Source organism: Cannabis sativa, chromosome 5, assembly GCF_029168945.1.
Source record: "Cannabis sativa cultivar Pink pepper isolate KNU-18-1 chromosome 5, ASM2916894v1, whole genome shotgun sequence".
Lineage (NCBI taxonomy): Eukaryota > Viridiplantae > Streptophyta > Magnoliopsida > Rosales > Cannabaceae > Cannabis > Cannabis sativa.
Window position 1 is genome coordinate 56,425,118 of NC_083605.1, and position 22,536 is coordinate 56,447,653.

The 22,536-nt window shown below is 34.4% G+C and overlaps 1 protein-coding gene across 2 annotated transcripts; it reads left to right on the forward strand.

Annotated features, from left to right (window-relative positions):
- The first annotated feature begins 8,813 nt into the window (after positions 1-8,813).
- On the forward strand, positions 8,814-22,057 carry LOC115716050 (extra-large guanine nucleotide-binding protein 3). Of its 2 annotated transcripts, none has more exons than XM_061115773.1 (9): positions 8,814-9,126; positions 9,738-10,919; positions 11,048-11,185; positions 11,802-11,906; positions 11,996-12,175; positions 13,313-13,490; positions 19,466-19,713; positions 20,563-20,735; positions 21,160-22,057. In XM_061115773.1, the coding sequence occupies exons 2-9, from the start codon at positions 9,954-9,956 to the stop codon at positions 21,752-21,754; spliced, it is 2,583 nt and encodes an 860-aa protein (XP_060971756.1). In that variant the 5' UTR covers positions 8,814-9,126; positions 9,738-9,953; the 3' UTR covers positions 21,755-22,057. The 2 variants fall into 2 exon arrangements, with proteins under 2 accessions (XP_060971756.1, XP_060971757.1); XM_061115774.1 differs by lacking the exon at positions 8,814-9,126 and adding an exon at positions 9,336-9,584.
- The last annotated feature ends 479 nt before the right edge of the window (positions 22,058-22,536 follow it).

Consider the following 22,536-nt stretch of genomic DNA (forward strand, 5'->3'; position numbering starts at 1 on the left):
TAAACATGGAATCTATAGCTTCTATCTGGCGAATAGTAAGCAAAGGACGATCACCTTCGAGCTTGACCAAACGAAAATAAATGGTGGAGATCTCATTTCACATAAGCTGAAATATCATTTATACGGGGTTAAGTGTTTTAAGGAATAAATACATTGTAGGGTGTTACGGTAATTTAATCCCTTTACTGTGTAGATCATTCATATAGAGGATAATTGATCACATTAGGATTATAACAATGGATAACTAATGATGTGTCTATATGGTGGAACATATAGAGCATTCTATATACTGAGAGTGCAATTCTAAGTTCTATGCGTGGATTCAACGAAGAATTAATAAGTTAGTGAATTTTAGTGCTAAATTCTTGATCTACTTATTGGAAGCTCGGTTATATAGACCCATGGTCCCCCCACTAGTTGAGATAATATTGCTTGTAAGACTCATATAATTGGTTTTGATTAATCAATTATAATTCACAAATTAGACTATGTCTATTTGTGAAATTTTCACTAAGTAAGGGCGAAATTGTAAAGAAAGAGTTTATAGGGGCATATTTGTTAATTATGATACTTTGTATGGTTCAATTAATAAATATGATAAATGACAATATTATTTAATAATTATTTATAGTTATTAAATAGTTAGAATTGGCATTTAAATGGTTGAATTAGGAAATTGGCATTTTTGAGAAAATCAGATACAAAAGGTGTTAAAATTGCAAAATTGCAAAACCCAAGGCCCAATCCACTAAGGCATGGCCGGCCACCTATTGTGTGTATTTTAAGTTGATTTTTTCATTATTTTAATGCCATATAATTCAAATCTAACCCTAGTGGAATGCTATAAATAGATAGTGAAGGCTTCAGAAAAATAAGACTTTTTCCTAACACTTTCTGAATCAGAAAAACTGAGCCTTCTCTCTCCCTATCTGGCTGACCACTCCCTCTCTTCTTCTTCAATATTTCGAAATCCTTAGTGATTAGAGTAGTGCCCATACACATCAAGTGATACCTCAATCATAGTGAGGAAGATCGTGAAGAAAGATCATCAGCAAAGGAGATTCAGCATCAAAGATTCAGAGAAAGAGATCCAGGTTCAGATATTGATAATGCTCTGCTACAGAAAGGAATCAAGGGCTAGATATCTGAACGGAAGGAGTCATATTATTCCGCTGCACCCAATGTAAGGTTTCCTAAACTTTATATGTGTTTAATTTATCGTTTTAGAAAGTTCTTATTTAGGATGTTAATAAACATACTTGTGAGTAGATCTAAGATCCTGGTAAAATAATTTCTAATAGAAAATTCATTAGGGATTTATCTCATTAGAAAAACAAACATGTTAGACCAACAATGAAGATTCGAAATTAAACTACAACTTAATAACAGAAAATAACATGGTTCAATATAAATTCATACACAATTCAGAAATTATAAACATATAGCAAGTAGGAATGACTAGTGAAAATACTAAAACATACAATCCTAAATAATTTCCAAGATTTTCAACAAACTGATACAGTGTCCCGGTAGGCGAGAGTCAAAGTATCATTCATTGAATAGAGTTGTCAGCTCATCTAAAATAGAAACCATTCTAGCAACCTTTTATTCGATCAAAATAAGAATCCAACGTTGTCCCAGTAGGCGAGAGTCAAGGTTATTCTCATTTTATAAGCTTCCACCATTGTTTCATGTTTTATGAGTTTATCTCTAAGTACTCACCGTAGGGGAGAGTCTAAATAGAGACAAAAACTCACAAAACACTTATCAAATGAAATCTTACGGTGTTAAATGCGTTCAACGAATAACCATCCATAGGGGGACGAAGTCTAGCGTCTCGAGGTTATATTGAAAACATTTAACTTTTGTAAGACCAACAATGGAGATCGAATATCTTAATAATAATCAAGCTCATTATTTAAAGTGAGTTGTATTTTCTTTGATTCTCTTTATTTAATTTATTTATTTTAAATATATATTTATTTAAAATTTCCAATTTAGAATGAAAAATTCTAAATATAAATTTTAATTTAATATTTATAAATTTTACTTAGATGGATATGAAAATAACATGAATTATTTCCATCTTAGTAATAATTTCCAATAAATATTTAGAAAAATATTCAATTTAAGTTGTTACAAAATTAATTTAAATTAATTTACAACTCAAATTTAATTTTCTATAAATATATATTGCATTTCGAAAAATTAAAGTATTCTAGGACACAATTTTCGAAAATGCATGTTAAAATAAAAAATTAATCCTGGAAAAATTATTCTAATTTAATGTTGGCCCAAAATTAATTAATAAAATTAATTTACAACAAAAAATATAATTTTCCTATTTAATTAAATATATAAGAACAATTTCAAATATTTAAGTATGATGATGAAAATCAACTTAAATATTAATTTTCTATTTAATTAAATACACTAGAAAAATACTTCAAGCAAAAATATCATCTATCTAGATTTTCCTTTGACTAATTAATTCAATTTCTTATAATATACTTTAATTCAATTTATTTTAAATTAATCAATAAATGAAAAAATCATTGATTTAAGTTGATCCAAGAATTAATTAAAATAAATAATTAATTTACAACTTAATCTATTTTTCAAATAAAATTTTAAATTCCAGCATTTAAGAAATGCAATTTCGAAATTTGATTAATAAAATAAAGAAAAAATATATTTTGAAAATTATTTAAATTTAGTTGAAAAAATAAATTTCAACTAAAAATAATTTTCTATTTAATTAAATGTCATGAAAAAGAAATATTTAAGTATGATGATAAAAATCAACTTAGATATTTAATTTTCAAATTAATTAAATGTATTAAATTCAAGAAATAAATAATTAAGTGTAGAGAAGGCTTAATTATTAATCTCTAGTTTAATACTAGGAAAAAATATACTTAAAATAAATTGTACCAAAATTAATTATTTAAATAATTAATTTCACAATGTATAATATTTTTCTATTTAATATTAGAAATAATAAGTAGTCTAGAAATAACTATCTAGAAAATATCTTATTTGACTAAGTATCTTTTCCACAAAATTTGAAAAAATATCTAATTTAAGTTGTAGTAGAAAAAATCTAGAACTTAAATATTTTCAAATTTAAATTTAATTAAATATCAAAAATTAAGTTGTAACCACTTAATTCAAAAATATTCCATTTTAAGTTAATATTCGAAAAGATATTAACTTAAAAAATATCTAAAGAATCTTAATAACCAATGTCTAAAATTTCTCAACTTAATTTTGAAATTTTAAATCCAAAAGATATTCAGATTTAAGTTGGTTAGTTGTAGATAACTAAATATCAACTTAAATAGGAATATTTAATGAAAAATTTAAATTAAGCTTCAGAAAGAATCTAGATGGTTATAATTCCATATTTAATTAAATACAAGAAAATACATATAGTTTAGCTTAGAATAAAAAATTCTTTAAAGTATAATTTTCTTAAATTAATTTCAAAATAAATGAAATTAATTATGTTGCTAATCAATTTTATTAGGTTAAACTAGTTTAATTAACCTAGTACAGTTATTCAAATCAGGCAAATGGGCCTTCACAATTGGGGTGGTTCATGTGAGGGGGTGCTGGGTTCAGTATGTCGTACCCACTACTATGGCTCCCAACTCTCACACAAGGCCCAAAAGAAAGGAATTTAACCTTAATAAGAACAACTGTTATTAATTGACTAAGCCCAAAAACTAAATGGGCCTAAATAAATTCTATCAAGAACTATGATAATTTATTTTAGCAACAACAACCTATCTGCATCTATAATAAAATTAAACACATAGGCTCACACAAGCACACTTTGGATGGGTCCTATCATGTTGCTAGGTCATACACAGATGAAAGAAGATTGTAAATATACCTGTTACAAATTATTATCTTGACCAAGGGAGCCATCAGATCATTAGATCTGGCAAAAATTAACCATGGCTATTTGCAATCAAGTAATAATAGGTTTTGAAAACTTACAAACAAGTTAAAACACATACTCCTGCAACAAGGTTAGTTGGATAGTTGGATGTAGGATTTATTTAATTTTAAATTAAATAATTAATTTCGAAAATAATTAATTTAAAAAAAAATTCGAAAAATTTAAAAAAAATTTGAAATAAAAAAAATCGAAATTAAATTAAAATTTAAATTTAAAATTAAACCTACAATTTTGAAAAATTAGGTTTCAACCAACCTAAATATCATTTCAAAATTTGCTAACTACTTTTAAAATTTAAAAGTTATTTTATAAATAAAAATTAAATAAAAAATTAGAAAAGATAAATGAATATCTTTTTCAGATTTTAAATGTAATTTAAATAAATAAAATAACAAAATTTAAAAGTTAGCAAAATATCTTACATCCTTTAAAAATTACATGATTATAGTTATCTTATTTTAAATTTAAATAAGGTCAATTTATTTAAAAAAAATTTAATTTAAAATATTTTAAATTTGACCTTAAATTTAAAAATAAGATAAGATATAATCAAATTTTAAAATAAGATAGATTATTAAGCAAAAAGATAGATACTAACTATTTTCAAATTCAAATTACACTAATATCTTGAATTAAATTTAAAAAATATAAATTAATTCATAATGATAATTAAAATTGAATTAGGAATAGTAATAGTATAAATATAGAACTACACAAAAAATCGGAAGTTAATTCCATGAAAAAGCATGAAAAATCGAAGAAAAACAAAAAAATTGTGAGCTGTACGGACAGTTTTCGCGATCGCAGGAAAATTTCAGCACAACTCCGATTTTTTCGAATCTTCAAAAAATCATAACTAATTCAAATTAAATCAAAATTGAGTTCTGTAAAAAAGTAACTTGCTTAATTTTTTCCATACTATCCAATAAAAATAATTCCAGAAACAGATATTCAATTATTTTTAATGATAATTCACAAACACCAATCAATCATCAAATAACACTCAATACAACATGATACCATCCAAAAACAAACAAAAAATCGTTTTAAAGTCAAAATTTCTTGCAAGTAAATCAATTACCATGGCTCTGATACCAGTTGTTGGAAATTATTTTACCAGGATCTTAGATCTACTCACAAGTATGTTTATTAACACCCTAAATATGAACTTTCTAAAACGATAAATTAAACACATATAAAGTTTGGGAAACCTTACATTGGGTGCAGTGGAATATAATGACTCCTTCCGTTCAGATATCTAGCCCTTGATTCCTTTCTGTAGCAGAACATTATCAATATCTGAACCTGGATCTCTTTCTCTGAATCTTTGATGCTGAAACTCCTTCTTGTTGAAAGTCTTTCTTCACGATCTTCCTCACTATGATTGAGGTATCACTTGCTGTGTGTGGGCACTACTCATACACTAAGAATTTCGAAATTCAAGAGGAAGAGAGAGAGAGTGGGTTCGACCAAAGATAGGGAGAGAGAAGGCTCAGGTTTTTCTCTGAAGGAAAAATAGAAAATTTAAGTGTGATTTTCCTGAAGCCTTCACTATCTATTTATAGCATTCCACTAGGGTTAGGTTTGAATTATTTGGCATTAAAATAATGAAAATATCAAAGGGAAAATCCCTACAAAAGTGGTCGGCCCTACATAGTGGATTTGGGCCTCACTTTTTGCAATTTTGCAGTTTTATCTTTTCTGCATCTGATTTTCTCAAAAATGCCAATTTTCTAATTCAACCATTCAAATGCCAATTCTAACTATTTAATAACTATAAATAATTATTAAATAATATTGTCATTTATCATATTTATTAATTGAACCATACAAAGTATCATAATTAACAAATATGCCCCTATAAACTCTTTCTTTACAATTTCGCCCTTACTTAGTGAAAAATTCACAAATAGACATAGTCTAATTTGAGAATTATAATTGATTAATCAAAACCAATTACATGAGTCTTACAAGCAATATTATCTCAACTAGTGCGGGGACCATGGGTCTATATAACCGAGCTTCCAATAAGTAGATCAAGAATTTAGCACTAAAATTCACTAACTTATTAATTCTTCGTTGAATCCACGCATAGAACTTAGAATTGCACTCTCAGTATATAGAATGCTCTATATGTTCCACCATATAGACACATCATTAGTTATCCATTGTTATAATCCTAATTTGATCACTGATCCTCTATATGAATGATCTACACTGTAAAGGGATTAAATTACCGTTACACCCTACAATGTATTTATTCCTTAAAACACTTGACCCCGTATAAATGATATTTCAGCTTATGTGAAATGAGTACTCCACCATTTATGTTCGTTTGGTCAAGCTCGAAGGAGATCATCCTTTGCTTACTATTTGCCAGATAGAAGCTATAGATTCCATGTTTATGCTAGCGCTCCCACTCAATTGCACTACCGTGTTCCCAAAATGTACGTATCACCCTGACCTAAAAGTAGGCTTAACTAACAAATCAAAGAACACGAATAGCCTCTCGAGATTGAGCCTAATCATATCAGGATTAAGATCATTTGATCTAGGATCAACTTGGCGATATTGACTTGAATAGATTTTACGGTAAGTTTAGTTAAATCTAAGTCAAAGTTCAATATTGGTCCCTTCCGATGCATACTCTATGCATCCAACCTGAGCTTTACTTTAACCAATGCTATGGAAAGAACATAGCATTTCTCCAAATGCAAGTAAACTCTGTTGTAGATTATCATATCAGTAAAACCCTATGTCTGATAAATCTAGCAAACTTTATTCACATAGTCATGTTTACTTTCCAATGTGTTGACGACACAATAAACAGGATCAAGTATGTGAAAAGGGTTTCAGATGAATTTATACATTATGTACATATATTCATGAAATAAATCATGTGAACCATGCAACATTAAATGTTATTTCTGATCTATATTGATAAGTAAATCTGATTATATTGAAATGAGTTTTATTTAGGGCATAAAACCCAGCAGATTGAAACTAGCACAACAGGTTGATTATCAATGTGGGCGCTGGGTCCCGTTTCCAGGGTCTCAAGTTTGTGGTTTTCTCCCCAAGTTTGCTTGAATCTTCATTATTTCTAATGATGGAAAAAATACCCAGAACATTTTTTTGAGAACTTGATTGGAAACAGCCCAGGTTGACATATTGTCAACCTGGGCGCTGGGCCTAGTGCCAAGTGTCAACCTGGGCGCTGGGCCTAGTGCCAAGTGTCAACCTGGGCGCTGAGTCCCTCTTTTGGCCCTTCAAAAGTTCCGTTTGGTCCTCAGAAATTGTTGAATCTTAATCTTTGCAGAAAACAGAGAAGATGCTCAAAAGAGATCTCCGAAAACATCATTGGAATTGGCCTAGGTTGACAAAATGTCAACTTGGACGCTAGGCCAGCCCCAGGTGTTAGCCTAGGCGCTGGGCTAGCCCAAGCTGTCAGCCTGGGCGTTGGCCCAACCCTAAGGGTCAGCCTGAGCGCTGGACCTTGCTTCTGGCACCCAAGAAGTGTTTTTTCTTCCTTGAAAGTACATATTTCCCTATTTTTGATGAAGACAAAGAAGATGCAAATGTTGGCCTCCGGGGTGCAGGTTCGTGTAATTTTAACTCTCGGAACTGTAATTTGATTGCTTAATGTCTTCATGGTACATATATTGAAAGATAACGAGTTAAATTCAAGCTATTGAAGTCCAAATTTTTATCCCGGAGCTCCCAATATCAACTTGGGCACAAGGCTAAGGCCCCCTCCCAAGTCAACTGTTATGACTGAGATCTACTCAACTTAGTGATGTCATCTCCTTGCCACATGTCAAACATTGATGTCCATATTAACAGGGAAAATTTTCGAGTTAACATGATCTTATATAACTATAACATACATGATCATGAAATAAAGTTTGACTAAATTTTTTTTTTGCATATTGAAATATTGAAATTTAGAGTATGTGTACTATAAATTTACCTAATAAATATAAATTTGCAATTATCAGGAAAATGAATTCATTCAAGTGAAATAAATGGTATTCATTTAAACTGCTCATTAAAGTTTCAATACCTATAATTAATATTATTGTTCACTACTATATTTATAAATATTAAAGTATTAAGTAAAGACTTTTATATTTATGGACTTTTTATGGAGGTTTTATTCATTGGTTAAAGTTTTTTTCTAGTTTGTATAACTATAAATACTTAGAGTGTGGTGTATAATAAGTATTGGTTATACTTCATATAGATATGAAATGATATGAAAAATTTAAGATGATTCAACTAAAAGGGTTGAGAAAGTGTATAGGGTCGGTCTGTCTTGGAGACTTGGACTAAGGTGCATGTCTGTCTACTATTATCAAGGATTCTAAAAAAAATTTATCAAGTAAATAAATAAAAATAAATACTTATGAGTAAATTGTCGAGTAAGGTGAGAAATTAAATTAACTGGAGTTCATGTAATATTGAATTGATGGGGACTAAGGAAAAAAACACTTTCATTTAAGAAAAAGTTTCACTTGGTTTATTATTATATGAAGAGACTAATTACAATTTCTGAACATTTATATTATCACAAATATAACGAATAGTGCAATAAAAAAATATTTCAGTATAAATTTGAAACGCACAAGTCAAACAACAAATTGTAATTGGAGATTGCAAAGTAAATCTACTTTTGTTTCTATAATTATAATTTAGAGCGCGTGGAGAATTGTGATGGAAGAACGCGTGATAAGCAACAGAAGACTAATACGAAGATGGTCATTCGTGCGTGGGGGTAAATTTTTGGCCTCGTACAACTCGCCAAACCGGCGCGTGGCGATTCACAAAGTGCTCTCACTCACCTGTCCCTCGTTTGTCCTCGCGAGCTAAATGCCAGAAGACTACGACTGTGGGACCTCTCTCTAAAAAATCTTATGCTTCTTCCATCGTTCTCACTCATCATATCTTACCTCTGATCTTTCTCAGTTCTCAGTGCTCTCTCTCTCTCTCTCTCCATTACTCATTTTCACTTGGTTTTCACCATTTTCTTCTTTCTCTCTCTCTCTTCACTTCCCTGGTGGGATTTGCAGAAGGAAAGCTTTACCTTTTGCCAAAGCTCAAAAGGTGAATGCTTCTTAGGTTTGTAAGCTCAGATCCCCTTTCATTTCGTCGCTTTCCAGGTATTTGACTCACTCTCTCTCTCTCTCTCTCTCTCTCTCTCTCTCTCTCTCCTATCATTCTCTCTCTAGCTTTTTCCCCCCTTTTTTAAAACATTTTTTTTTCCTTCCGTAAAATACAAACCCAAAAGAGAATTTTTTTTGTTAATAACCTTTATTTATTTTTGTTGGGTTTGTTTTGAATTAGTCTCGTTATTTGTTTGATTTGTGGTTCAATTATTGTTTGACTCTGATTTTTTCAACACTTTGGACCACTGCAAAAAAAAAAAAAAAAAAAAAGAAAAAAAGAGAAAGGAAGAAAAAAGGGTCTTTTTATGGCTCCTAATGTTTTTTTGGGCATTAGAAAGTTTATTGTAAGATATTTTAAAGCTTTGGGTGCATGATTTTGACTGAGGATTAATCCAATCCCATTCGGGGTTTCTTTGCTTTGTCCTAATATCTAGAGCGTGGACTCTTGAAAGGTTGAATATTTGTTTCATTTCGTTGGCATTTTTGTTTGGTTCAAATATTTTATTAGTATCTGATGTTATCTTCTCATCTATTTATATAAATATATATATTTTAATAATTTCATATGACGACCATTCTACTGCGGCTGCTTATGTCTATTACAGGTTCCAAAATCTATATCTTTCCCTGATCCAGCATAACCCTCTGGTTTTTGATAATTTTCTGGGATTGTTTGGGTTTTTGAGCTGGTTATGCCATCATCTGTGGATGATGATCTACTGAGTCACAGTATCAAGGCAGGGAGATATATCATTGCTGTATGATTTTGAAGAAGTAGAGGTTTAAGTCTGAGGGATTAGTTTCATAATATCAGGGAAAAAATGGAGCAGAAGGAGGAAGAGAACTGGAGGGAACTGGTGAGAAAGATGCTCCCCCCAGGTGCACCTATGCCTGAGGATTCTTCTCACCTTGATTATTCTATAGCCATGGAGTATGTGGGTCCCCCTGTCGCCTATGATGTTCCGAAAGTTGAGCCCCTCGATGTTAATTCGCGGGCAATCCCAACTGCAGAACCACTATCTGAATCAAGAAGGTCTAATCTGGGTCAGCCAGTGATTGAACCAATTCCACTGCCTGTATCTTGTATTGCTGGTGTGACAAGTTCCCTGGGGCAGAGTAGAAGGGCATCAGGAAGTTCAGAGTCTGTTGTGTCTGTTTTGCAAAACCCTGATCTTTCTTCAGCCTCACCTTCAGCTTCTCCAGGTTCAGTCCATAATCCTCCAAATAATGCTTCCAAACAAGGACCCAATGAGGTCAAAAGAGCTCCAGTTGTCACTTTCAATACTGTTGATAGATCTGAGAGGAAAGAGGCTGAAGTAGAGAAGCCAGTTGTTCCTGAGTATGTTGGAGTTATGAAAGAGAAGAAGAAGAAGAAGAAAAGTAGAATATGTTATCGCTGTGGTAAAGGAAAGTGGGAAACTAAGGAGTCTTGCCTGGTTTGTGATGCTAAGTATTGCAGCAATTGTGTGCTAAGGGCGATGGGATCCATGCCTGAGGGACGAAAGTGTGTAACTTGTATCGGCCAGCCCATTGACGAATCAAAACGGTTAAAGTTGGGTAAGCACTCAAGGGTTCTCTCCAGATTACTCAGTCCTTTAGAAGTCAAGCAGATTATGAAGGCGGAAAAAGAATGCTCTGCTAATCAGCTTCGACCGGAGCAGCTGATAGTTAATGGATTCCCTCTGAAACCAGAAGAGATGGCAGAATTACTTGGATGTTCTTTACCTCCTCGGAAGTTGAAGCCTGGTAGATATTGGTATGATAAAGAATCTGGTCTCTGGGGAAGGGTAAGTGTATACATATTAGTGGATTTTCAACTGAATTCTTTTTCCATTACCTTCATGAATTGGATATGTAAGTTTCATATCCCCAGAAAGTTAGTAACTTTAATTGTCTTTACTTGATGATCTTGCAGGAGGGAGAAAAACCAGATAGAGTAGTAAGTTCAAACTTAAATTTTACTGGAAAACTTAGCCCAGATGCAAGTAATGGGAATACTGAAGTTTATATCAATGGTAGAGAAATTACAAAACTTGAACTGAGGATACTGAGAGTAAGTCCTTGACCTTGGTATTGAATACATCTCAGAATGATCTCACTAGCAATTTTACTCATAAAAGGCCTCCTAGGTTATTGGTATTGGTCCTACTTCTGTTGGTCCAAAATGCAGTGATGATGCTCTTCCGCCTATGGTTACAATGCTTCCATTGTCTATTCCATTCTCCCACTTAAAATTCTTTTCAATCCAAATATTTTAAACACTAGTACAAATGTTTGTAGTTACTTTTTGAATATTCTTTATTGTTAAATATGTCGAGGAGAATGCATCAGGAAATTGCCTATACAGCCATGCCACATCTTTTTTTGTGTTTATATTATTTAGATTAAAATAAAAATTATTGTTCCATCCACATGCATGAACACCTCTCATACATATAAAAATGTGTATGAATTCATCACCTTTGATGTCATAATTTGTTGAAGGGTTTGTTAGAACTTGTGACTAGGTTTAAGAATTTTCAACATTCAAAATCTTAAATTGGTTTTTATTAAATCATTTATTAAATTTATTAGAGTTGTTAAATTGTCTATTAATTGATCATTTTTTTAGGTTTAGACATAAGAGTTGCCTAATCTCTGTGGTGCTAACTTCCTTTATAATATATCAGCTGGCAAATGTGCAATGTCCACGTGACACCCATTTTTGGGTCTATGATGATGGCCGTTACGAGGAAGAAGGTCAGAATAATATCAGAGGAAAAATTTGGGAGAAGGTATGAAGTGGAAGCCATTTTTGGATATTTGATTTCAGAGTAGATTGTTTATACTTGATATCTTTATCATACTGTTTTTTGCTAGCCAGGCGACAACGAGGTTTGTTTGTACCTTGTTCTCTTTGCCTGTGCCCAATGGTCAGCCACAAGGATTAAGAGACGAGGCTAGCACTTATACCACCGTTCCTAATTATCTGGAGCAGAAAAAGGTTCAAAAGCTGCTTCTTCTTGGACTTCAAGGCTCTGGAACCAGCACTATCTTCAAGCAGGTTCAGCCTTTTATTTATAAGAAACAAATGTTATTGAAAAAGAAATAAAAATTGGATGGCAAGTTGTCTTCACCATAAAAGAATCAGAAGTTAACTGGAGCAGAATGTGATTGCAGATGTCTCCATCCCAATTCAATTAAACAAAATTGAAACACCCTTAATTCTTTTATGAGAAACAGCCTTAGAAACACCTGGTTTTTGTTTTATCTTATAGGAAGTAAACATATTATCAGATATTCGTTTGTTCTTGTCATGCCAAATAATGCCAGAAATGCATTTTGGAGGGAACTTTAGTAAGACCATTACGGCCATTAATATTATAAATCCTACTACAAATAAGTCCATGTCTATCAGAATTATAGCCCTAGTATTTTGAATTGAAGATTTGTCTTCTAACATAGCTTACATTTAATTTGCTTTTCCTTTATTTCACTTGAACATCTCACCATGAATGGGATGATGATTGCAAGGTTTTTTTATACTCTTGGGTACTAGCTAGTAGCTATCATTGGTTGAGTTGATGTCAACCTCCCACCCCATTAAAGATATGCCTTTTGTGTACACTCATAAGTTTGTATTCGATAAACATTCCTTAAATTAAATCTATCTAATCAGAGATAACCTTAGGCGGTAATGTCTTGTAGAGACTAGTGGCCAATTTGACTGGTTTAGGTGAAGTTTTTATGGGGACGGGGAATGTATTGTACTGTCGTTCATTGTTGAAAAGTTATTTTAAGATTCATGAAATCTTTCTTTAGAATGTCCCAGTACTGGTAACACAAATTACAGAGGTATAAATCCTGGTCCATTGTTTTGTTCTTGCTATTGACTAATTGCCCCGTGTCAAATACGTTTTGGTTTTAATGGAAACTGTTCTTACACTAGAGGTTTGTCAAATACGGTTTTGTTCTTACACTAGAGGTTTGTTGAACAAGTTAATTCAAATGGAGTCTTTGAAGGTTAAAGCTGTTTTCAAGGTGTCTTTGATTTTTAATAATGGTGCTTTCATTTTTATTTTGTTGTTATATGTTGATGCTACCATCTAGATTGCACACTTTTGCTGCTCAAGATCTCTAAGACTGGAGGTCTTCTTGTTGCTGTATTTAACTGTGATGTTAATTACTTTCCTTTATCTAGGCCAAATTTTTGTACGGGAACAAGTTCACTCCAGAAGAACTTCAGGACATTAAGTTAATGATCCAGAGTAACATGTACAGATATCTGAGCATTTTGCTTGATGGGCGGGAGCGCTTTGAGGAAGAAGCTCTATCTAAAATGAGAGAACTAGGATTCTGTGATGAAACAGTTGAACCAGGTAATATTTGCATTTATGTGTGTATTAGCGTAAGTGATATTTACTTTTGTGTGGACACATAGAAGAGAACTATGTGTACCTTTAACATACAAGCACATATCTCATGCATTGGATTACCTATAATTTGTCTCAGTTCTCATCAACCATATTCGCTAAAGATTATAGTTAATAACTCAGAAGCCATTACTCGTTTTATAAAAAATTATCGTAACTCTTTGAGCCTACGATCATTCATTGAAATACAGCTAAAAGCTATCTCATGTATTGTTTTTGTTAATGTGGATAGGGGAATGGGCAACATTCTTTTTCTTACAAGCAGTGTTAGAATATTAGCTGTATATTAGGTGTAAAAGAATTAGGGTAACTTGTATTTAGTAGTTTCCTATTTTGTTGGTAGTTTCCTATTTCCTAGTCTCCTAGCTTTGTATATAAATATGTACTATTCTATGAAATAAACACACAATTCGAATCACTATTTTCTATATGGTATCAGAGCATTGTGATTCAAAATTCGAAATTCGAAATTAGGGTTCTGAAAAAAAAAAAAAAAAATTAGGGTTTGAGTTTAGGGTTGTTTTTCGAAAATCCTATTTGGAGTGAACATTGTTTCTCATACCGCCCACATAGGAGGGCCCTTGTGCATGCCGTCTACCAACCCCCCGAAGTCGGTCGGCCGGATTCCTCGCGCGTGGGGCTCACGCGCCGCACCCGGCTTACGCGCGTGGGGCTCACGCGCCGGCGCGTGGAGGCGCGTGTGACGGCGCCTTCGACGGCGTTCTGTTGCCGATTCTTCAGCAGGTTCTTCTAAGCCCACTCGCATACACGTTCTAGGTTGTAATTCGGTATTTGTTTGTCTTCTTCGTGTTTGGGTGTTCATTCTTTGGTGTTCTTTTGTTCTTTTTCTCTGTCTTTGTGTTTGCTTTTGAGATTATGGCAGAGATAAGATCAGATTCAAAATCAGTTGTTGTTTCTGATGTTGTTCCCGTAATGTCTAAAATCACGGATCATAAGTTGATTGGTTCGAATTATTTGGAATGGAGTAAGACGATTCGGCTGTATTTGAGGAGTATTGACAAAGATGATCACTTGACTGACGATCCTCCTGAAGAAACAAACGATTCAAGGAAAATATGGCTCCGTGAGGATGCTCGCTTGTTCCTTCAAATTCGAAATTCTATCGATATTGAGGTAATTAGTTTGATTAATCATTGTGAATTGGTTAAAGAACTAATGGGTTACTTGGAGTTTTTGTATTCTGGCAAAGACAACATATCTCGCATATATGATGTTTGCAAAGCTTTTTATCGCGCGGAGAAACAAGATAAGTCTCTTATGAATTATTTTATGGCTTTCAAGAAAACATATGAAGAACTTAATGTGCTATTACCGTTTAGTCCTGATGTAAAAGTTCAACAGCGCCAACGAGAACAGATGGCTATTATGAGTTTTCTTGCAGGACTCTCATCCGAATTTGACTCACGCAAAGTCACGAGTTCTCTCTCGAGTTCGATGTCTCCCTCTTTTACAAGATGTGTTTACTCGTGTTCTTCGCACGAGAGACTACCTCTTCAACTCCTACGAATAGCGCACTTGGTGAGTCGTAATAATTACGCACTTGGGAAAGAAACTCTACTCCAAGTGGATTTAAAGGAGGTAATTCACGAGGACCGATAAACGCACACCAAATTCAGGAGCATCATGTGCGATTATTGTAAGAAACCGAGCCACACCAAGTTTGAGTGTAGGAAGTTACAATTTAAGAATCGACAACAACACTCTGCCAATATTGCAAGCACTAGTGATGCATGCGACAAATCGGTCCTTATTTCGTGATGAATTTGCCAAGTTCTCAAGGTATCGGGAAACAACTTAAGTCTTCATCTTCTTTCGTCATCCTTGCGATTCTTGATTCGGGTAACTCTAATGCGCCTTCTTTCCAAATCCTCGAAATGGGTCATTGATTCGGTGCCACGAGATCATATGACGAGTAATTCCGTCTCTTTTCCACTTTTCGGTCTCACGGTCCCATACATTTGTCACCTTAGCCGATGGGTCAACGGCACGTTCTTGGATGCGGCACTATTGTTCCTACACCTATGCTATCTTTATCATCAGTCTTACATTTACCTGATTTGTCCTTTAATTTGCTTTCTGTTAGTCAACTCACTCGTAATCTAAATTGTTGCATCTCATTCTTTCCTGATCATTGTTTGTTTCAGGATCTTATGACGAAGAAGATTATTGGTAAAGGACATGAATCTGGTGGCTTGTATGTTCTTGACCCACTTGCCAATAGCTATTGCTTGTTCGAGTGTTGCTTCCGCTTTTGAGGCTCATTGTCGTTTAGGTCATCCATCCACTTCCTTTGCTCAAGAAAGCTGTGTCCCCAATATAGTAGTTTATCTTCGTTAGAATGTGAGTCATGTCGGTTTGCCAAACATCATCGTGTTAGTTTGAGTCCACGTGTCAATAAACGTGCTAGTGTTCCTTTTGAGTTAGTTCATTCTGATGTTTGGGGTCCTTCTCCTATTTCGTCTCAACCTGGATTCAGGTATTTTGTTACTTTTGTGGATGATCATTCTCGTTTAACTTGGTTATATTTAATGAAAAATCGTTACGAGTTGTTTTCTATATTTTGTGCTTTTTTTTGTCTTTGAGATTCAAACTCAATTTAATGTATCTATTCGTACTTTGAGAAGTGATAATGCCAAAGAGTACATGTATGCTCAATTTCAATCTTATATGACCTCTAATGGCATGCTTCATGAAACTTCTTGTGTTGATACGGCACCTCGGAATGGTGTTGCGAACGTAAAAACGGACATCTTCTTGAACCGCACGTGCTTTCTCTTGTTTCAAATGAAAGTCCCTAAACCTTTTTGGGGTCGATGCGGTTTCCACGGCATGCTTTCTTATTAATCGCATGCCCTCTTCTCGTTCTTAATGGTGAAATTCCATTTATTATTCTTTTTCCTAATAAGTCATTATTTCCGGTTGCTCCAGCGAGTATTTGGTAGTGTTTGTTTTTGCTCGCGATGTCCAGTCCATCCGTCACCAAATTAGACCCTAAGGCACTAAAGTGTGTCTTTCTTGGTTATTCTCGTCTTCGAAAGGGTATAGGTGTTATTGTCTGATCTCAACAAATATCTTGTGTCTATTGATGTTACTTTTGTAGAAAATACACCTTATTTTTCATCTTCCACTACTTCTACTAGTCGGGGGAGGATGATGATTTGTTGGTTTATTCCTTTGTCACATCCTATGCGCACACTCCATGTTGGCGGGTCTCTTGTTCCTTCACCTGCCCTCGGTCGTCACCCCCACAATGTCTACACCTCCACCACCTCCACCACCTCTGCCACCTCCACCACTCCCCTCGGCCTCTATAGTGTACACCCGGGCGCCCCCTCCTCCACCTCTTTGTTTCATGTCACGCACCGCATCTTCGTCATCGGATCTGGACATCTCGGATGATCTTCCCATTGCACTACGTAAAGGTAAACGTCAATGTACTTTTCCTATTACTTCTTTTGTGTCTTATAATCATCTCTCCTCTTCTTCTTGTTCTTTTATTGCTTCTCTTGGATTCTATCACTATTCCTAAAGCTGTTCGAGAAGCGATGTCTCATCTGGTTGGCTTATTTGCAATGATAGAAGAGATGAATGCTTTGGGTGCGAATGGTACTTGGGTCTTGGTTGATTTACCTTCGGGAAAACGAGGCCATCGGGTGTAAATGGGTGTTCACGGTTAAATTCAATCCGGACGGCACGGATTGCTCGCTTAAAGGCCGTCTTGTTGCCAAGGGTTATGCTCGAACCTATGGAGTGGACTATTGTGATACTTTTTCTCTCCTGTTGCTAAACTCACATCCGATTCGATTGTTCATTTCCATGGCGGCTACTCATCATTGGCCTTTGCATCGGCTTGATATTAAAAATGCTTTTCTTCATGGAGATCTTGAGGAAGAAGTATATATGGAGCAACCTCTTTGGGTTTGTTGCTCGTGGGGAGTTAGGGCGAGTTTGTCATCTTCGCAAATCTTTATATGGATTGAAACAAAGCCCTCGTGCTTGGTTTGGTAAATTTAGTCGGTACATTGAGAAGTTTGGTTTGTTGAAAAGTAAGTCGGATCATTCTGTGTTTTATAAAAGATCAAGCTGTTGGTATCATTTTGTTAGTGGTGTATGTTGATGACATCGTTATTACCGGAAATGATGCGAAGGCATCTCATCCTTAAGTCTTTCATTCACACCCGAGTTTAACACGAAAGATTTAGGGGAACTCAAGTATTTCTTGGGGATTGAAGTTACTCGGAGTAAACAAGGTATTTTTCTGTCTCTAAGAAAGTATGTACTTGATTTGCTAAGCGAGACGGGAAATTGGGATCAAAACCTTGCAATGCTCCAATGAATCCAGTCGTGCATCTTACACGTGATGGGAAACCATTTGAAGATCTGAGAAATATCGCGGAGTTAGTTGGAAAGTTGAATTATTTAACCGTGACTCGTCCGGATATTGCATTTCCGATTAGTGTTATCGGTCGGTTCATGTCTTCCCCAACAATTCATCATCATTGGGCGACATTAGAACAAATTTTATGTTACTTAAAAGAGGAACCACGGGACGAGGTATAGTTTACAAGGATCATGGACATACCCAGTTGAGTGTTTTCGATGCAGTTGGGCGGGCTCCAAGGTAGATAGACGATCCACTTCGGGATATTGTGTATTTGTTGGGGGCAATGCGGGTCTCTTGGAAGAGTAAGAAACAAAATGTTGTATCTAGATCCGATCTTGAATCGAGAATATAGAGCTATGGCCCGGTCAGGTGTGTGAGGTAATATGGATTTATCAGCTTTTGACTGAATTCGGGTTTAAGACTTCTATTCCAGCAAAATTATGGTGTGATAATCAAGCTGCTCTTCATATTGCCTCGAATCCCGTATTCCACGAGCGAACTAAGCACATTGAGATCGATTGTCATTTTGTTCGTGAGAAAATTCAACAAGGTCTGATCTCCACAGGATATGTGAAAACCGGAGAACAACTAGGAGATATTTTTACAAAAGCTTTGAATGGGGTGCGGATAGACTATCTTTGTAACAAGCTGGGCATGATTAACATCTATGCTCCAGCTTGAGGGGGAGTGTTAGAATATTAGCTGTATATTAGGTGTAAAAGAATTAGGGTAACTTGTATTTAGTAGTTTCTTATTTTGTTGGTAGTTTCCTATTTCCTAGTCTCCTAGCTTTGTATATAAATATGTACTATTCTATGAAATAAACACACAATTGAATCACTATTTTCTACACGCGCCGTCACACGAATTAAAAGCAGTAAGCATTTCATGAATTAAAAATATAGATGCCCTAGGCTCTTCACACCTACTTTTTTTAGGTTTCTATGCTTGTTGTGTCCTTGTCTATAAAGTTGGGAGTTTCTTCCAATGAGTCTATGAAGTTCTGATTACTTTATGTAATTTTCAGGTATTCCCATCTGTCCTCAGAGCAGATCGTGGAAGTCTATTTTTTATTTTATTTTTTGTTCGGATTGGATCAAGAAGTTTGATATAACTGGTGTTGTTTTTTTGATATGTAATTCTATTTTAACTGGATTCTGAGCCAGGTCTTCAAAAATGTCTTTAGAGCATTATTCCTGTGTACAGTCTATTTCTTGCAGAAATTAATTAGTTGAAGGAAAAAACTCAAAATATTTACAAGAACTTCAGTGCGTGACGTCACAGTCAAGAGTCAATATAAGCTGTAGGACCTCTGTTCAAGGACTAGCATCTTGTATGCTGATAATAGAGTGTGAAGCTTCTGTATTAACTATTTACTCTGATATTTGGTTATCTCATCTCTTCTAACTAGATCAATAAATTGAAACACAAATAAGAAAAAACAAAAGAAACTGGCTTTGCTGCATTACAGAAATCCAGTACTTGTTATCTGGTGCTCATTGTTGTCTTGTTTCAGGTGGAGAGGATGATTCCAATGAAACGACTCAATGTGTTTACTCCATCAACCCGAGGTTGAAGCATTTCTCTGACTGGTTGCTGGACATTATAGCTACCGGAGATTTGGATGCATTCTTCCCTGCAGCAACACGTGAGTATGCTCCATTAGTTGAAGAGGTGTGGAAGGATCCTGCTATCCAGGAAACATTTAGAAGAAGTGATGAGCTCCACTTCCTCCCTGACGTGGCAGAGTACTTTTTAAGCAGGGTACTTTTTTTATAACATTTTAGCTAGCTCCTCATTCACTTTCTGCATTTTAGGTAACCTTTTCGGTTGATCTAGGGTAACTAAAAAGTTACTTTTGTTTAATGATAGCAATAATTGCATGGCATCTTCTGATGTTAATTGTATGTTTCTGTAAGCATGATATTTTCTACAACTGAATGCAACTTATTTTATTTAGTTGAGTCCTAAGTGTATTCTCCTTGCATGGTCTTCTGTGGGTGCAATGTCTCAAAATCCTTTATAAATAATGCAGTGAAGAAATTTACTCAATGATCATACAGTTACCCGGTATTAAAGAAATATGCAGCCTCTTTCTATTTATTTATTTTTCAGTTTTTACTGATGATGGAACTAATTTTTAATTAAAGAACTTGGATGACATATTCTAAGATTAACATAGAGAAACTTATTGGTGCATGCATAGCTATTTCTGTTACAAGGCTAACATTTTCTAGTCATCCTATGGAGAGCCTTTGGGGTGGACAAGCTGCCATTGTATTTTGTTGATGTATGACAAGTTTTATTAATATTGGCAGAAAATATATGCCTTGTTCTATTCAACTGTATAGCATCGGTTATTGGGATTCCTTCTAATCCTGGTCATTTTGAGGAAGTTGGATGGGTGATGAGACATATAAAAATAGACATGCCTGCAGTTATATTGAAACATCTGGCATGTATTAGTGCTCATGTATGTGTACATGTTTGCATATGCATCTATATTTGTATTATATAGGCACACTGAATCTTGTTTTAACAAACTTATCTTTTTCATTTTTAATGTTGGATGACTAACAGTTTCTCTTTTTCTTTCCCTTCCCTTCTGTTAAGGCTGTTGAGATTTCAAGCAACGAATATGAGCCTTCAGAAAGAGACATATTGTATGCTGAAGGGGTCACCCAGGGAAATGGTTTAGCTTTCATTGAATTCTCATTAGATGATCGAAGTCCAATGTCTGAAACGTACACAGACAATGTGGATGCTCCTTCGCAACCTCAAACTAAGTAAATATACTTGAACTTTCTCATTTATGTACACAAAGCTCTCTAATTATCTATTCTTGATTTAGTTGTCTAAATAATGATATAGTAATACATTAATAGGGCTACTCAGGATGTTTTAGATCCCTTGTTGCCCGGTAGAATTAGGAGCATGACTTTGTTCATTTTTCCTTTGAACATTATAATTAACCTTATTATCTTTATTAGTAAGATTCAGTGGAAAAAGTGCAAAAGGAAAAAGAAAAAGAAATTAGTCACTTGCCACTTATCTCATGGTATAGTAATACAATAATAAGGATTAAAAGATTCCATTGTTGATCAATGACTTCGGTACTTACTTACTACTCATCTCAAAATAGTTAGTCTTTGGATTAGCTGGTAATCATGATCTTGATTTTAACTTTACAGCTGTATCTTGTTTTGGCAGATATCAACTCATAAGGGTAAACGCAAAGGGACTGAGCGAGGGGTGTAAATGGGTGGAAATGTTTGAAGATGTGCGCGTGGTTGTCTTTTGTGTTGCTCTCAGTGACTATGATCAGTTTTCTCTTGCCCCAGAGAGTAATGGGAGTGGCAGCCTACTTCAAAACAAGATGATGCAAAGCAAGGAGCTCTTTGAAACTATGGTCAGGCACCCATGTTTCAAAGATACCCCATTTGTCTTGATACTGAATAAATACGATCTCTTCGAAGATAAGGTTAATCGACTCCCCTTGAGTACTTGTGAATGGTTCAACGATTTCAGTCCAGTACGTCCGCACCATAACAACCAGACACTAGCACATCAGGCTTATTTCTATATCGCCATGAAGTTCAAAGACCTCTATGCCTCCCTCACTGATCGTAAGCTTTTCGTAGGGCAAGCTCGGGCTAGGGACCGAATAACTATTGACGAGGCATTCAAGTATATAAGGGAGGTTCTTAAGTGGGACGAAGAGAAGGAGGAAAACTACTATGGGGGAGCAGAGGATTCCTTCTACAGTACAGATATGAGCTCCTCACCATTTGTAAGGCAAGAATAATATGCTTGTAAGTTGTAATAATAATCTTACTATGCAATTTTTTTTTTAAGACAACGAGAAAAGAATAGAGGTGAAGATGCAACATACCTAAAGTGCCTCTGCCCACTGGAATAAGGATATTGATGGGGGGCTTTTCGAAGTTGACTTGGTGTGAGCATGTACATTGTAGAATAGGAAAAAATGTTCGTTAAATTCTTGAGGAAATTTGTATTGAGAGGTTGATTTAGTAAAATCATATTTCAACTTATTTCTCACTTTGACCTTTGGTTTGGATGGATGAAAAGTTTATTTAATTTTTTGGCAGCATGTCATGAAATAGAGTGTAAAAAAGTTGGGGTTATTCTTTAGTTCACCTCTTAAAAGAGTTGTTTCGGTCCACTCTTTATTTGAAAGTATTACTATAAATTTTCCAAAATGTTATTTATTTAATGATTTTTGCTTGTGATTCGTTCCTATCTTGTGTCCTTATCCGACATATCATCTAATAATCACCCACAACATTTTTTTATTATTTATTTATTTTACATTATTTTTTTTAAAAAAAGATCTATTATTATAAATCAAAAGAGTCATTTATAACAAGTGTTGAAGTTGCGAGCTATTGATGAACACAAAACCATAAACAGAGAGAGGAAAGAGAGAAGAAGAAGGAAAGGGAAGCAAAGATTGAAGAAAGATTCTTATTCATTGACATGAAGTGTTACAACTTATATAACAACACTCAACTAAGATACAATAACAGAATTCTACAACTAACTCATAACAGAATTAAGCACGTGTTT

Bases quoted from the DNA above. Each gene is read 5' to 3' on its own strand.
- LOC115716050 (XM_061115773.1), top strand. From the start codon at position 9,954: ATGGAGCAGAAGGAGGAAGAGAACTGGAGGGAACTGGTGAGAAAGATG. The intron at 10,920-11,047 runs GTAAGTGTATAC...ATGATCTTGCAG, and splicing joins AATCTGGTCTCTGGGGAAGG to GAGGGAGAAAAACCAGATAG. The intron at 11,186-11,801 runs GTAAGTCCTTGA...ATAATATATCAG, and splicing joins TTGAACTGAGGATACTGAGA to CTGGCAAATGTGCAATGTCC.